At 33.7% G+C, this 18,162-nt stretch overlaps 1 protein-coding gene across 1 annotated transcript; it reads right to left on the bottom strand.

The window, feature by feature from the left end:
* Nucleotides 1-5,368: 5,368 nt before the first annotated feature.
* LOC129755621 (cylicin-1-like) lies at nucleotides 5,369-7,234 on the bottom strand (the record flags this gene model as incomplete). Its single annotated transcript, XM_055752208.1, has 1 exon — nucleotides 5,369-7,234. A coding segment is annotated over one exon (1,866 nt), but the record flags the coding sequence as incomplete, so codon positions are not given.
* Between the last annotated feature and the right edge of the window lie 10,928 nt (nucleotides 7,235-18,162).

Here is an 18,162-nt window from a genome sequence, read left to right on the forward strand (position 1 = left end):
CGATACCACTGGATGCAACGTCGGCTCTTGGGAGATCCGAACTTTCAAGACCAATATTCTTAGTTCATGCGTGAGTATATCGAGCTTAACCATATGTCACCAGAAAATACATCTCACCCCAATTCAATCTTTCTCCCTCATCATGCCGTAATTAAACCAACAAGCACCACAACAAAATGTAGGGTAGTTTTTTATGGCTCTAGCAGAACAAATCAACGAATTCCAGGACTCTCTTCTGCTGGTGTTCGTTGATTTCGAAAAAGCATTTGACCGACTTAACCACGAAAATACTGGGCGGCTCTAAGGCGAAGAGGAGTACCAGAGGATGTATCTTATCACCGCTACTTTTTCTAATCGTAATGGACGAGATTCTGACTGGATCGATTGACTGTGCACCGAACCGAGGATTGCCGTGGAATCCTTCAACAATGGAGCAACTGAACGACCTCGACCTGGCTGATGATATTGTATTGCTCGCCCAAACACAACCGGAGATGCAGAGCAATCTCGACGACCTCACCGAAAGTTCCAAGGCAGCAGGTCTCAAAGCTAATGTCGGAAAGACCAAGTCGATGGAGATCAACACAGGAAATCCCTCCAGTTTCATGGTAGCTGGGCAAAAAGTTGAGAAAGTGGAGTGCTTCCAGTATCTTGGTAGCCAGATAACACCTGATGGTGGTACCAGGAAAGACATCAAAACCCGGATCAGAAAGGCCCGTTTAGCATTTGCGAGTCTCCGAAACATCTGGCGGTTACGCCAGATCTCTCTACGAACGAAAATCCGAATCTTCAACTCAAACGTCAAATCCGTATTGCTGTACGGGTGCGAAGCTTGGTGCACATATGCGGTAACGACGCGAAAACTGCAAGTATTTGTAAACCGCTGCCTGCGGAATATCATCCGCGCTTGGTGGCCTGGCAACTGGAACTCGAATGAGGAACTACATAGCCGGTGTCATCAAAGGCCGCTAGAAATCGAGATTCGGGAACGTAAGTGGAGATAGATTGGGCGCACGCTGCGAAAAGATGAAAACGAGATTTGCAGAGAGGCGCTAGATTGGAATCCAGAAGGACGTCGAAGAAGAGGCAGACCCAGAAACTCGTGGCGGCGAAGCCTAGCCGCTGAAATCCGTACTGTCGACGAGAATCTTGACTGGGACCAGGTGAAGACGCTGGCCCCGGATCGTCAACCGTGGAGGTCTTTTATCACGGCCCTATGCACCGGAGGATCGGCGCGGGATCATTATGTAAGTAAGTAGCAGAACCTCTACAGGTATTGCTATTAATGATTGCTTTATGATAGGCCCTACCATACAAGACACCCTAGTAGCGATTGTAATTAGATTCCGATTTAATGATGTGGCACTAGTTGCCGATATAACGAAAATGTTTAGACAAATTTGGATCCATCAATCCGATCGGCATCTTCATCAAATATATTGGAAAGATGAAAACGACATAAATGTAAGACCGTATGTTCTCAACACTGTGACTTACGGCATGATTTCTTCTTCTGAAGTGAAAATCCTCCCACGGGGACTCTGTGCCAGTCTCGGGGAAAGAACTCTATACAGTCCACTCCTAAAGTTACCGAAGAGGAAGTTTTGTCCGGAAAACATGTAATAATTTAATACTGTGTAGTGCAAAGGAATTTAATATTTGAGCTGTAATACTTTACTAAACAGCTTTAGTTCTTAATTCACATGAGGTGAAATAATGTAACAAACATTCTGGGTGCATTTCAAATCAGAAAACACAGGTTGGAATTTAAAAACTTGGATTTTTTTCAGTAAATCACACTTTTTCCAGTGTCAAGTAGTAGATGGCAGCACTATCTTGCAGTAAACACCAAACTAAGTCTCAATATTGATTTTCCGGGTTTATTTAGGCCCATATTCATCATTTCAAAGAAGGAACACTTGAAAGTTCCTCTCCCGCGGTCTCCCGCGGGCTCCCGCGTGTGAGCACCATCACAAAAAAAAATGTATAAATATGTTATGGTCCAATAAAAATTTTGACCGCTATCTCGGATCTTCTGGTAGAAATAATCTTTCTTAAGACAAAAAGTAATCCAAATTTGGCTTTGCTAAGCTTTTTTTTCATTTTTCACTGAACCGATTTACAATCTTAGTTTTTAGACGTTAATTTAATTATGATTTTCATAGAACATACTTGGTCTTTAAAACAATCCAACTCTTAAGTATATTGGAATGATGATAAGGATGTTTGAATGTGCGCTTCGAGTAAAATTGACTCGAACAACACTGGAGGGTTTAATTATGTCAGAGAAAGTTGGAACCTATTTTTTTCTAGTTTCTCAAAATTGCAGAATTATTATTTTTTATTTTAAAGCGTTGTTTCTCTGACACAAAATTATCTCGACGAACAAGAATCTTTGATTGTATGGAGGATAGTTAATTGCTTTAAAAACAAGTTTATTAGTTATCAAAGATGATCCATTTTACTCAAAACTGACCAATTTAATAATTTGTACTTACCATATCTGCAAAACTAAAGGGTGATCAATAAAATATAAAGCTGTTAAAAGTTGAGGCACAAAAATGTTGTTCCCCTTTGTTATTACCTCAAATTTGTTTGAAAAGTTAAATAATTCACTGTATTCATACCTTTTTCGGTGTAAATCGAAGGATTTAAATGCCGTTTAATTTATTTCATGTTTAAATAAAAAGTTAAAAATCTAGAATGTTAGCTTGAAAATCAAGAGTTAATCAATAAATTTGAGTCTTAAAGCTCCAGAGTTCTGAATCCACTATCATTATTCTATTTTAGAACTAAATTTAAATTTAGAAATGAAATTCTTCAACGACAATTTACAATGAGAAGTGATTGAAGCATTGATGCAACGCTATATTTCTGAATCACTATCCGGAAAAATGTACCAGAAAAATAGAAAAAAAAACAGGGTTCTAAAATCAGTTTTAAATTTAAAGCAATTTTACAAATAAAACTTATCTCAAATATTTGCTTTTTATAACATACAGTTAGTAGTTAGTTGCAAAATTGAATTATTGGTATTTTGTCTTGGTAACCTTGCGCGGATATGAAGAAGATTTAAATAAATAGATGAAACATTTCTGAAAATTTGCTGCTATTCAACAACATGTGTATTATTTTCATTCGTAAAACGACATTTATAACGAGTAAAGTAAAGTTAGAGTTAAAATAAGTTTATATAGAACATGGGTTAAAAAAGTTTCAATTTCTTCTCCATTGAAATATATGATTTTGTTTCATGAGATCAAATCAGAGGAGAAAAGCAGTGTGCAGCACCTGCTCTCACTCTTTCAAATAGAACGGTTTTACTAGATATTAAAGTTGCTTTTATTGGTCGATTTATGATTTTTTTTGAAATTCATAATACGTTTATAGTATGGTCAAAAAGCAAACGATTTGTTTCTGAAGCTTGATGAAACTAACAGGGAACTAACTTTTACTCATGAAATTTGAAATCCACATGAAGTATTCCGACAATTGTCACCGTCAGGATGTGATGCATTCCCCCAAAGAATAGAGCGTGGCAACATTGCGTGAAATAAGTTTCCTGTACGGTCAGCTGGAAAGAGCTTCGTCAGACTTGGAATTTTCCCCCAGCTGAATTATCATTCCATCACAAATTTGGGTACAGGAGGGAAAAACAGAGCAATGAATGATTACTGTAATGGAGTAACATGTCACTTCTTTATGATAACAAACATGAAGCTGGAGCGAATGTTAATAATGTTTTCGCTAACCTTCGAAAGTATTTTTTTTTGTTTTACATAATAATTTATTTTCAACGATTCATCTAATGTTTCTTTAGTAAATCCCAAATCAGAAACCTTAAACATTTATCCTTCATTTCGATTCATTCCTTTGGCATCCTTTTCAATCTTCGAATAGCTTTCTACTCCAGTGCCCACATGGAAAAGCTGATCAATTGGTGAAAATTGAATGGGCCACAAATTGCGATCATCAGCACCATTGAATGCCCGAGCTAACGAAAACGACTTCATTTTGGGAAGAATCCTACGGATGTGAATGCATCTCTATCTATCTTTCTATCTACCTTCATCCATACAAAGGATGCTGCAAAGCCGACATCGTCGTTCGTTGTCGTAGGTGGCTTCGAGATGCATTTTGGGGCTTTTTGGCGAAACAAGCCAAAGATTCAAACGCAAAGAGTAATTACTGTTTCTGAGGAGAAGACTGTGTCAAGCGAGCTCTCGTTCTATTCATTGGGTGTTAACCACAAAAGTACACTTTTCGAAAGTGAGGCACCCAGCCTTCCGGAATGTACCGGAATTGAAAGTTGAAACACAGAGTGCATGAAAGAACCCAATCTGATGGGTTGCCACTTTTCGGCAAAATCCCAAAGAACACACCTTCACAAATCATAAGCATCGTCACAGTTGTTCCTAAATTTAAATCTAGGAAATATTATGAAGAATTTTTTTTTAATATTAAAAAGTTCACAAAACTGCAAACTTAAGTGTTGGAACATTCAAATTTTATTTTATTTTTTTACCAACATTTTCAATTTAACCCACATTCCCAACTTCTTTACGCACTCGGTGCAATTGTATGAAACTCTTTAGGATCACTTCCGCAAACTCACTCATATCCACATCGAAGCTTGTCAGAAAGCTGCAGCTAAGCAAAAGTCATTCGGGGAAATGATTTCATTCAAAAATGATTACATGATTACTTTTGATTCAGTTTTTTAAAAGGTTCGTATAGCGTTTGAGCTTTTTTTTAAAACTTTTTTGAGTCTTATGAGTCTTTTGAAACTTTCAGTCTTTAGGATTTTTTGAATTTTCTGAGTATTTTGTGTCTTTTGAATCTTTTGAGTCTTCTTAGCCATTGCAGTATTTTGAGTCTTCCGAGTGTTCTGAGTCTTTTGAGTTTTTTTTTTATCTTTTGAAAACTTCGATTTTTTTTTCTTTTCAATCTTTTGAAAATTTGGAATCTTTCAAATCTTTGGAATCTTTTGAATCTTTAGAATGTTTTGAATCTTTGAATCTTTTGAATCTTTTGAATCTTTTGAATCTTTTGAATATTTTGAATGTTTTGAATGTTTTGAATCTTTTGAATTTTTTGAATCTTTGGGATCTTTTGAATCTTTTGAATCTTTTGAATCATTTGAGTATTTTGAATCTTTTGAATCTTTTGGTTTTGAATCTTTTCAATATTTTGAATCTTTTGAATGTTTTGAATCTTTTGAATCTTTTGAATCTTTTGAATCTTTTGAATCTTTTGAATGTTTAGAATTTTTTGAATCCTTAGAATCTTTTGAATCTTTTGAAATTTTTGAATCTTTTGAATCTTTTGAATCTTTTGAATCTTTTGAATCTTTTGAATCTTTTGAATCTTTTGAATCTTTTGAATCTTTTGAATCTTTTGAATCTTTTGAATCTTTTGAATCTTTTGAATCTTTTGAATCTTTTGAATCTTTTGAATCTTTTGAATCTTTTGAATCTTTTGAATCTTTTGAATATTTTGAATCTTTTGAATCTTTTGAATCTTTTGAATCTTTTGAATCTTTTGAATCTTTTGAATCTTTTGAATCTTTTGAATCTTTTGAATCTTTTGAATCTTTTGAATCTTTTGAATCTTTTGAATCTTTTGAATCTTTTGAATCTTTTGAATCTTTTGAATCTTTTGAATCTTTTGAATCTTTTGAATCTTTTGAATCTTTTGAATCTTTTGAATCTTTTGAATCTTTTGAATCTTTTGAATCTTTTGAATCTTTTGAATCTTTTGAATCTTTTGAATCTTTTGAATCTTTTGAATCTTTTGAATCTTTTGAATCTTTTGAATCTTTTGAATCTTTTGAATCTTTTGAATCTTTTGAATTTTTTGAATCTTTTGAATCTTTTGAATCTTTTGAATCTTTTGAATCTTTTGAATCTTTTGAATCTTTTGAATCTTTTGAATCTTTTGAATCTTTTGAATCTTTTGAATCTTTTGAATCTTTTGAATCTTTTGAATCTTTAGAATCTTTAGAATCTTTTGAATCTTTTGAATCTTTTGAATCTTTTGAATCTTTTGAATCTTTTGAATCATTTGAATCTTTTGAATCTTTTGAATCTTTTGAATCTTTTGAATCTTTTGAATCTTTTGAATCTTTTGAATCTTTTGAATCTTTTGAATCTTTTGAATCTTTTGAATCTTTTGAATCTTTTGAATCTTTTGAATCTTTTGAATCTTTTGAATCTTTTGAATCTTTTGAATCTTTTGAATCTTTTGAATCTTTTGAATCTTTTGAATCTTTTGAATCTTTTGAATCTTTTGAATCTTTTGAATCTTTTGAATCTTTTGAATCTTTTGAATCTTTTGAATCTTTTGAATCTTTTGAATCTTTTGAATCTTTTGAATCTTTTGAATCTTTTGAATCTTTTGAATCTTTTGAATCTTTTGAATCTTTTGAATCTTTTGAATCTTTTGAATCTTTTGAATCTTTTGAGTCTTTTGAATCTTTTGAATCTTTTGAATCTTTTGAATCTTTTGAATCTTTTGAATCTTTTGAATCTTTTGAATCTTTTGAATCTTTTGAATCTTTTGAATCTTTTGAATCTTTTGAATCTTTTGAATCTTTTGAATCTTTTGAATCTTTTGAATCTTTTGAATCTTTTGAATCTTTTGAATCTTTTGAATCTTTTGAATCTTTTGAATCTTTTGAATCTTTTGAATCTTTTGAATCTTTTGAATCTTTTGAATCTTTTGAATCTTTTGAATCTTTTGAATCTTTTGAATCTTTTGAATCTTTTGAATCTTTTGAATCTTTTGAATCTTTTGAATCTTTTGAATCTTTTGAATCTTTTGAATCTTTTGAATCTTTTGAATCTTTTGAATCTTTTGAATCTTTTGAATCTTTTGAATCTTTTGAATCTTTTGAATCTTTAGAATCTTTTGAATCTTTTGAATCTTTTGAATCTTTTGAATCTTTTGAATCTTTTGAATCATTTGAATCTTTTGAATCTTTTGAATCTTTTGAATCTTTTGAATCTTTTGAATCTTTTGAATCTTTTGAATCTTTTGAATCTTTTGAATCTTTTGAATCTTTTGAATCTTTTGAGTCTTTTGAATCTTTTGAATCTTTTGAATCTTTTGAATCTTTTGAATCTTTTGAATCTTTAGAATCTTTTGAATCTTTTGAATCTTTTGAATCTTTTGAATCTTTTGAATCTTTTGAATCTTTTGAATCTTTTGAATCTTTTGAATCTTTTGAATCTTTTGAATCTTTTGAATCTTTTGAATCTTTTGAATCTTTTGAATCTTTTGAATCTTTTGAATCTTTTGAATCTTTTGAATCTTTTGAATCTTTTGAATCTTTTGAATCTTTTGAATCTTTTGAATCTTTTGAATCTTTTGAATCTTTTGAATCTTTTGAATCTTTTGAATCTTTTGAATCTTTGGAATCTTTTGAATCTTTTGAATCTTTTGAATCTTGTGAATCTTTTGAATCTTTTGAATCTTTTGAATCTTTTGAATCTTTTGAATCTTTTGAATCTTTTGAATCTTTTGAATCTTTTGAATCTTTTGAATCTTTTGAATCTTTTGAATCTTTTGAATCTTTTGAATCCTTTGAATCTTTTGAATCATTTGAATCTTTTGAATCTTTTGAATCTTTTGAATCTTTTGAATCTTTTGAATCTTTTGAATCTTTTGAATCTTATGAATCTATTGAATCTTTAGAATCTTTTGAATCTTTTGAATTTTTTGAATCTTTTGAATCTTTTGAATCTTTTGAATCTTTTGAATCTTTTGAATCTTTTGAATCTTTTGAATCTTTTGAATCTTTTGAATCCTTTGAATCTTTTGAAACTTTTGAATCTTTTGAATCTCTTGAATCTTTTGAATCTTTTGAATCTTTTGAATTTTTTAATCTTTTGAATCTTTTGAATCTTTTGAATCTTTTGAATCTTTTGAATCTTTTGAATCTTTTGAATCTTTTGAATCTTTTGAATCTTTTGAATCTTTTGAATCTTTTGAATCTTTTGAATCTTTTGAATCTTTTGGATATTTTGAATCTTTTGAATCTTTTGAATCTTTTGAATCTTTTGAATCTTTTGAATCTTTTGAATCTTTTGAATCTTTTGAATCTTTTGAATCTTTTGAATCTTTTGAATCTTTTGAATGTTTTGAATTTTTTGAATCTTTTGAATAATTTAAATCACAAAAGTCTTTGAAATCTTTTAAATTTTATAAATCTTTTGAATGTTTTGAATCTCTGGATTCTTTAAAATGTTTTTAATCTTTTTTGTAATTTTTCTTATTTATTCTTTTGAGACTTTTGAGCCTCTTATTTGTTCTTTGATATTTTTGAATCTTTCGTGTTTTCATAGTCAATTGAGACTTTTGATGCTGTTAACTTCTTCAATCTTTGATTTAATTAAAATTCATTAAGTGATTTAAGAATTTGCGATTTTTGTAAAATGAAAAAAAAAGTTCTTCTGTGATAAAAATTTGAAAAATCAATAAAATCAACTTTTTTTACAAAAATTGTTAAAGGTTAGAGAATGAATTAAGTTCAGATTATCTGACAATCAAAACATCTAAAAAAGTCATGAAATTCAAGAAACGCGTAAATATCAAGAAAATCACGACAGTCAAACAGTCAAGAGAGTCAAGAAAATCAAGTAGGTAAAGAAAAACCAGTAAGTCATGGAAGTCAAGAAAGTCAAGAAAGTTGGTAATTAATAACTTTCAAGAAAGTCACGAAAGTCCAGAAAGTCAAGAGAATCAAGTAAGTCAAGAAAGTCAAGAAAGTCAAGAGAGTCAAGAAAGTCAAGAAAGTCAAGAAAGTCAAGAAAGTCAAGAAAGTCAAGAAAGTCAAGAAAGTCAAGAAAGTCAAGAAAGTCAAGAAAGTCAAGAAAGTCAAGAATGTCAAGAAAGTCAAGAAAGTCAAGAAAGTCAAGAAAGTCAAGAAAGTCAAGAAAGCCAAGAAAGTCAAGAAAGTCAAGAAAGTCAAGAAAGTCAAGAAAGTCAAGAAAGTCAAGAAAGTCAAGAAAGTCAAGAAAGTCAAGAAAGTCAAGAAAGTCAAGAAAGTCAAGAAAGTCAAGAAAGTCAAGAAAGTCAAGAAAGTCAAGAAAGTCAGGAAGTCAAGAAAGTCAAGAAAGTCAAGAAAGTCAAGAAAGTCAAGAAAGTCAAGAAAGTCAAGAATGTCAAGAAAGTCAAGAAAGTTGAGAAAGACAAGAAAGACAAGAAAATCAAGAAAGTCAAGAAAGTTAAGAATGTCAAGAAAGTCAAGAAAGTCAAGAAAGTCAAGAAAGTCAAGAAAGTCAAGAAAGTCAAGAAAGTCAAGAAAGTCAAGAAAGTCAAGAAAGTCAAGAAAGTCAAGAAAGTCAAGAAAGTCAAGAAAGTCAAGAAAGTCAAGAAAGTCAAGAAAGTCAAGAAAGTCAAGAATGTTGAGAAAGTCAAGAAAGTCAAAAAGTCTAGAATTTTAAGGAAGTCAAGAAGGTCTAAAAGTCAAGAAAGTCAAGTCACTCAAGACAGTCAAGAAAGTCAAGAAAGTCAAGAAAGTCAAGAAATTCAAGAAAATCAAGAAAGTCAAGAAAGTCAAGAAAGTCAAAAATTCAAGAAAGTCAGAAAGTCAAAAAGTCAAGAAAGTCAAGAAAGTCAAGAAAGTCAAGAAAGTCAAGAAAGTCAAGAAAGTCAAGAAAGTCTAGAAAGTAAAGAAAGTCATGAAAGTCAAGAAAGTTAAGAAAGTCAAGAAAGTCAAGAAATTCTAAAATATCAAGAAAGTCAAGAAAGTCAAGAAAGTCAAGAAAGTCAAGAAAGTCAAGAACGTCAAGAAAGTCAAGAAAGTCCAGAAAGTCAAGAAAGTCAAGAAAGTCAAGAAAGTCAAGAAAGTCAAGAAAGTCAAGAAAGTCAAGAAAGTCAAGAAAGTCAAGAAAGTCAAGAAAGTCAAGAAAGTCAAGAAAGTCAAAAAAGTCAAGAAAATCAGGAAAGTCAAGAAAGTCAAAAAAGTCAAGAAAGTCAAGAAAGTCAAGAAAGTCAAGAAAGTCAAGAAAGTCAAGAAAGTCAAGAAGGTCAAAAAAGTCAAGAAAGTCAAGAAAGTCAAGAAAGTCAAGAAAGTCAAGAAAGTCAATAAAGTAGAGAAAATCAAGAAAGTCAAGAAAGTCAAGAAAGTCAAGAAATTATAAAATGTCAAGAAAGTCAAGAAAGTCAAGAAATTATAAAATGTCAAGAAAGTCAAGAAAATCAAGAAAGTCAAGAAAGTCAAGAAAGTCAAGAAAGTCAAGAAAGTCAAGAAAGTCAAGAAAGTCAAGAAAGTCAAGAAAGTCAAGAAAGTCAAGAAAGTCAAGAAAGTCAAGAAATTCAATTTAGTCAAGAAACTCAAGAATGTGCAAAAAGCCATGAATTCACATAAATTCATGATAGTTAAGAAAGTCAAGCATTCAAGCAAGAAAAGCAAGATTAGAAAGCTCGTCAATAGTCGAAGGTCAAATCATGCATCAAAAGCTTTAAATCAAAAAGGAATGTATTATTCTGTTTTAAAAATTAATATTTTTTCTATTTTTCTGAATTTTGTCACATTTGGTCATAGCTGCATAAAACAGCACAATCTTCATTCTTGATCCGATTCCAAAAGGACAACAGCATCAGCTTGACTGAAACATTCCAAATTAAATTTCGCTCTGCTGGAATGATGACGTTCATCACGTTAGACTTTAGCAAAGAGACATTCTACATGGAAAGCATTTCTGTATGTTATTCTGAACAAATTTTAACAATGAATCGACGCTCTCTGGGAAACCATTAGATTTTATACGGGAGAATACATGCGACTGTCATTCAAGTTTCGGAATGCAAACGAAATAGTTTTAACTCTTTCTCACATTTTATTTGTTCAGATCGAAATGTGTTCCAGACTCTGGAGAATGTTTTGCTAAATACCATCAGTTCGCTTCATTTGAATTATACTGTTAATAGATACTGGAAAACTATTTTTTGACGTTGATTTCAGTTTCGAAAAATTTCTTTTCAGAAGTTCCAGAAAACGTCGATCAAAAAATTTTTTTGCCAACTTGAAATTTAAACTTATATTGAGAAAATCTGAAATTTTGCTAAAGTTAATCAGCGCAAAAGAAAAAAAAATTAAAAAGCGATACTTACAAACGCGTAAGACAAACCGAATTGAGCTGTGTTCTACTACCGTCAGATTAAGCAAACAGAAATCCTCCCAAAAGAAACAAATCCCCACCGAATGCAACCGGTTTGCATCCATCCACACAATGAAAATGTAAATGATGCAATTTAATTACAATTTGTAATCGCGGACCAGGTCGTGCGAGTATTCCACGGAACCATCTTCGGTTTGGCTGAAAAAATAAAAAAAAACTGCAGCAGCAGACTATTTCTTTATTTTGTAAACACGATACAGGTTGGAATGGAAAGCAAATTTGGAAAGTTCGTTCTCTTTGTTTAATTTTAAGTCAGTGTTTTTTATGTACTTGAATCCAATTTGTGTCTTTATTTTTCGTGTTCCTGGCGCTCTGTCACTATTCTTTTGAATTGGCTGGTAGCGTCATTTTAGGATTTAGCCATTTTGTTCTGTTCGAATTGGTAGCAACGGGTTGAGTTTCTTCCAAAAATACATTCAAACGATGCTATCAGTCTGAATTCCATTCCATCAATTCTAAAATCTAGATGTATTGAAAAAATAATTCTCATAATTTTCAAATTATGCTTTTCTGTTTTTCGAATAAAATAAACCTTCAATTACTAATAACCTTGATACCAGCTGCTCCCTTCAAAAATAGAAACAAATCCAAATCGTTCCAATTCGCTCTTAGTCGCGAAATGAAGCTGCTCGAACATCGAAGAAACGATACCGCGGCGCACACAGAAACAGATTCGAGACAACAAGCCACGTAAAAGTGAATTTTAATTAGTTCCAAGTTAAACAGGAAAGAAAGCGAACTCGGATTAAGTACTAAATAAATTATTTCGAGCTTTTGCCAGGTCGTGGGAATTTCGTGTTTTCTTCCATGTTTTTTCCTCAGCTCATCAGCTTAGCATCTTCTACGGATTCTATGGGTTGGAATGCGAATTCAATTTACCCGGAGAGCTTTCCTCCATTTTCCGGGCTCAATAGGTGGAGTTTGGATTGAATAAAAGAAGAAAAAAAAAAGATCAAAGCTTTTCGAAATAATATTGAAACAATTTGAGGAGGTTTGGCCTGCGGCAAAATTTCGATTCCAAGATGCTGGTGTAAAACAATTGCGAAATCACTTTAAAGGAATCCCTGTTTCGTTGGATAATTATCCTCCAATGCGGGATGGTGCGAGTTTTCAGCTTTTTCTTTCGAACTAATAAATATATTTTTGTTCACCATGTTTGAATAAAAAAAACTCTGAACCTGAAGTACATATTTTTGCAGTGAATTGTAGAAAAAATGGACTCAGCTGCTGCACCTCGGTATCGAAAACTTCAAACGTCTCGGCAAAGTTCTGGTTCTTTTTCAATTATTAATTCATCCCACCTTCATTAACGCTGGAAAGGTACCTGGGCTGGGTGTTCCAGTTTGAAAGTTGGATCTTTCTGCTGGCATCAATTCTTGTTCGAGATTTCTTTTCCGATGGAAAAATGAAGGCAGAAAGTACATAAGTATAAGGCGAGTAAAAAATACAACCACCATCTATCGATAATGAGCAGCTGGTTTTTGTGCAGTATTTTTAATTACAGCTCGGGTAGTAGATCAAAGTGATGTCAACTCAAAGTCTTAGCGTGAGTTGAGGATCGATATCTTAGTGGTAATTATTGTGCACTTGGAGCAGTATGTTTTTGTTTGAGCCACTTACTTTTGAATTTCTTTTAGATTTTTAAATTTCCCATTTCAAAACATTCCCAATTGTTAATTTCCAAGGAAATTTTTATTGATGCTTCTGTTGATTGTCAAAACATGGTTTAACTGTCTAATAATTTAAGAAAATTGCAAATCCAAGCACATGCTTCCTATTTTTTTATAATTTCGGCATCCTTTCACCGATAAGGCCGATAAATCAAGTCATAAAATTTAAATTTTTAAAAAGCAAAAATCTTTTAATATCAAAACTGAACGGTTGTAATTCAAAGTTTTTTAATTTACGGCCCCTTAAAAAAATTAATTAAGTGAGATTTTCTGTACATAAGATTGAACGAGAGCAATCACATCCGCTGATGGAGAGATTGCCTTCCTCCGGAAAATACTATTGCAAACGGCGATGTCACATGTATCGATTTATCGGTTTTTATACCCATTTTTGAGAAAATTTTCGACTAAGAATCTGTATATACCGAATACCGATTTTTGGCAAAACATACCGATTGTTGAGATTATGGTACAACATATGAGATATATTTCAGTAGCAAGACTATCGAAAATATTGGGTTTTAGGTTCAATTGAAGACGAGCTAATAATATATGGTGTTAGCTAAGTAAGAAACAGATGAAGCTTTTACGATAAGTGAACATGTTTCCAATATTTCAATCGAAAAACTCTCAATTTTTTTAGGAAGAAGCATTTTTATTAGATAGTCGTATGTTTAAAGAGAAGTCTACGAATAAAGGGCTAACTATCCGTTAAAATTAAGAAATATTTTTTCAAGGAGAATGTTGGAAAACTGTTATTTTCTATTTAATATTCTACAATATTTGTAATTGCGCCTAGATAGCCAGCGGAAGTTAATCTAATGGGATTAAATATGTATGAGTTTTCAGAATTTTTAAAACAAAAAAACACACTCTAGAAGAATAACACTTATAAAAATTCATGTGTTGATCGTTAACTTGAAGTAATTTATTGATTGAGAATATTACAAGGAAGCTTCAGGTGTTTTTTTTTTATTCGAAAAAAACCCTAAAAAATTATAATATGTGAATTTTTTACAATTAGGACCCTCTGAGCCGAAGGGATTTAAGTGCCAATGATAAGGTTTGAGTTGATAATACAGAACTATTATTCATGTTTCAAACTATATTTGATGATTTCTTTAGATTTGCAGAAATTTATTTACATACCTCTATATTCGAAAAAAAAGTACAAATTTTTGAAAACGTTTGGCAACTATGAAAATCCAAAGTTTCTCAAAAATTAATAGAGAAGACAATATAGTATAAACCTTTGAAGAACTCTTAAAAACTTATCATAAATGTACAAACAACAGAAAAAAGCAAGCACCCAAGATACTATAAGGCATTTACTAAAAAAAAAAAATAAAAGATTCCCCAAGCAACCAAAAGTCCCATAAAACAGGTACAAAAACGCTAACTCAGCCCCATCATTGATATGAAGTACGTTCTATGCAGCTCAAAATTTAAGTTCTTATCGATACTTTCAAGTTCCAAAACAAGTCTTAATGATCTTCTATTCAGCTTCCAGCGGTCTTTTAATTCAGCTTCAAAAAATCGCAAAATGAGCAAAAAAAACTCTCTCTATCTCAACTGTACCCTTGGCTTCGGTTCATATCACTTTCTCTTGATTATTTACTTTGTTATGTACATGGTGCCGCCATGATGCCACGCGCCGGATTCCCAACTCGACATATTGCTCAATTGCTTCTTTCCTACATGTATCGCATCAGAATGAACACTTAATTACCAAATTGATTATTGGAAAAAAAACCTGCCCGGCTTGGGGATCGAACCCCGACCATCGTGGTGAGAATCGAACATGATACCACAAGACCACGGCTAGATGTTGTTATAACTGAAACTAAAACTCGAAGTGGCGATTTGATTTTGAAAGCACATCAATGCCCTTTTTGGCCCTTATTCTGCGCCGCGAGTGACGTGACAGTTGGCGAGTCACCCCACCGTCACTCGACTCTTGTCACCTTATTCCGACAGTCGGTTTAAGTGAGGTGAAAGCAAGGTGAGAGCAAGTGACAGATACTCATTCTGAGCTGAGTGACTGGATGAACCCATCTAGAAAAATGGAGAAATTTGCTCTGATTGTGTTGTGCCGGTGTTTACGATTCGGGTTTTGAAAATTGAATTTAAAATAAACGAGTGAAAATTGTGCCCCGTCCTGGACAATTATCGGATTGTACGGTGTTAGCAAGCTGGTCAATTGGAAAAAAAAGGACGAATTTGGCTACAAAAGAGGAAATTTCAGCCCAGCCCGGATTTCAGATACAGCATCAAACTGGAGCAACAAAAACTCGAACATGCCAGGGGCGACTGCTGTCTCACAAACCGCGGTGCGCAAAAAGGCTTCCGAGTATCTGCGACAACCTTAGCTGCTATTTCAGGTTGGAAAAATAAGTTGCTTCTTTTAATCTCACCATTTCTAACTTCTGTCTACCTATTTTAGGTTTAGGTGTTGCGGCCAGCTTGGGGCGAAAATCAGCGAGAACTAGGGCTGATGGAATAAATCGACGCGGTCCTAGAGTCGGTGGTGTCGATTATCGTTTCCAATCCGCTGGAACGGGGCGAAGCAATGCGACCAGGTAAAGGAAGTCTTCCGCGGAGTCGATCAGCTAAAGGCTAATTTACAAGCTGTACCGTCTGTTGCACGACGTCCTCCAGGATACAAACAGTGAGCTGCTCTGAACGTACACGGACGAAAATACCAGCTACGCCCGGGAGGATGCCATGAAGTGTATCGTGATGGCCCTCGCCAATCCGAACACATTCCTGCTGGATCCGTTTCTGTCGCTGAAGCCGGTCCGGTTCCTCGAGCCGATTCAAAATCTGCTATCGGCGTTTGTGTTCGAGAAGCTATTTACAGTTTCTTCTAAATTTTTGTTTTATTTTACACCAAATTCAAAAAAGTTTTGAGACTTGTTGTAAAAAGTTACGGCTACTAAATCAAAAGATTAAAAGGCGAGGTATCGACTTTTCGAAAGTGTTCACAATTTCGAATTATTCAAAGTTTATCAATTGTATACAAAATCATGAAAACTAATAAATTTATTTTTCCCTAAAAATTTTTCAAAATTTTAATCTCAATGTACCTACTTTTTTGTAATTAATCCGGGCCCGGATGGACCTGAAAACTCGCACCGTGTACATCTCCTCCTGCCCTCAGTGGCAACAGTTAAGATTGCATGCCAAGGAAGATTTGGTAGCAAAAATCCCTTAAATAAAACCAACTCCTTTGAACTCCAACCCTTCTCGTAAAAAGAAATCATCGTTGTGTTTACAAATTTATTAATACCTAATTTAAGCTAAAAACATGCTAGGTAAAATATTTTGATTGAATTTTAACAACTAACAACTCCGCTTTCTGTAATTTTTCATTCCATTTTAATCTCGTCACCACCTGAAAAGGTACCGACAATTGTCACCTAAAATCGTCACCCGAATGCGACGATTCTCACCCACGGTGACTACGAGAATAGGGTAAGAACTCACAAAGTTCATCCGAAGTGACGTTCCTCACCTAAACCGACTGCTGGAATAGAGTGACTTGGGTGACTCTACCATCGTCACGTCACTCGAGGCGCAGAATAAGGGCCTTTGTGACTTACCAAATCCCGCTTTGAGCACTTTTGTACCCTTCATGTGACTTAAGTCCCATATAATATACGTATAAATCACTTTTGCAACTTTCAAGTTTGATAATGAGTACATATAGATCACTCATGGGAATTCGGCAAAACAAGTCACATACAACGTACATATTGATCATTTTTGCAACTTTCAAGTTCATTAATGAGTACATAAAGTTAATTCTCTTTGTCAGCCAATATGTAACTTTAAATGCTTTCATTCAAGTAAATATGTGACTTTTGGTTGCTTGGGTCCTGGAGAGGGTGAACTGTATCTCGGTGGGTGGCATGAAAAACAACCACTGGTTGCCCGCTCCCCTTGTGGGATTCGGCCTCGACTTGACAACCCCTGTGGTTGCCAAACCAGTGGAGGCAGGTCGGTGGACAGGCTGCCGGGAATGCCAAACAAATCGGTGGTTGCCACAGTAGCTAAACTCTTTCGGATAGGCTCTGATAAGAGCCGATTGGGGTGTGGCAACAGAGAACCGGAAGCAAGGAACTGGAGCAGTGAGCACGAAGAAAAACACTGTCACTAAGCACTTCATATTTCTCTATTTACTTTTACTATTATTCATTAACACTAGAATTTTCTCGAATGCTCGACTGGATGAGCGAACACCGTTTCGCTTTCGCGATGCTATCGGCTCCGTCCGAGCACGACGATGATGATGCGAGCAGCTATTTCCTGGTGGCTGCTTTTTGCTCTCCGGCTGGTTCTCTCTCACTGCTCTCTCGGGATGCTCTCGTGTTGGCGGTTGAAAATAAACTAAACTTGCGCGACCAACGGGACCGCGCTTTTTATAATCTCGGCTCCTCGCGCGCTGCTCGCTGATTGGCTGATGTTGTTTCTCCCTGTTCTCTTTCTTTGCGTCGCGTCCTTACTTCAGACCGCTCTGCGGACTGAACAGGTCCTGAATCAATACCTATAACCGATTTCTAATCACCCCTAAATACCGATTTTTCGGATTTCTATACCGAAAAAAAGATTTTTTTGAGTTCAAAAGTATCGATTAAAATGTGGCATCACTGATTGCGAATTGTGTTGAGGAGAAATCTGAGAGCTAACACAGTTTTTTTGGTACGTTTTCGAGAAAAGACGCTGCTCTTCTAACCAAATGCACCGTTATTTTGCCTTTATTTATGCAATATAAGAAGAGCTGCATTTTTATTCCACCAATCATGTGGAGTCCTGAAAAATCCTGATTTTTTTAGCACAGTCTTGATTTTTTGACGAAATTACCTCTACTCCAAACGCTATCAAGGACAGTTTTTTTTGCAAGAAAAAAATGAAAATGCTAAAAGTCTCTTAAAATAAAGAAAAAAACATCAAAACAGCAGTGGGCATAGTTGCTACAAGAATTTATGTTTAAAAGTAAAGATTTTTTTAATTATTTTTTGGCACAGATTCTGTCCGCACAGAAAACAGATTTTTAGGATTTGTTCAAGATGAGTACTAATTTCTTTTTTTTCTTCTTAAAAGTAAAATATATATTTAGGCCAGTTACTTTTACAAAGTTTTCTGTGCCGTGGTGTTCTAGTTAATTTATATTTAAATTATGTTAGGTAGGAGGGAAGTCAAATATTACAGATTTCATCATTCAAAAAAAATCACCAAAAACGTTTTTAAATAGCAAAAACAAACCATATCGACTGAACGTTTCATTAAAGAAAAGACAGAATTTG

The sequence above is a fragment of the Uranotaenia lowii genome, chromosome 3 (assembly GCF_029784155.1).
Source record: "Uranotaenia lowii strain MFRU-FL chromosome 3, ASM2978415v1, whole genome shotgun sequence".
In the NCBI taxonomy this organism is placed as follows: domain Eukaryota; kingdom Metazoa; phylum Arthropoda; class Insecta; order Diptera; family Culicidae; genus Uranotaenia; species Uranotaenia lowii.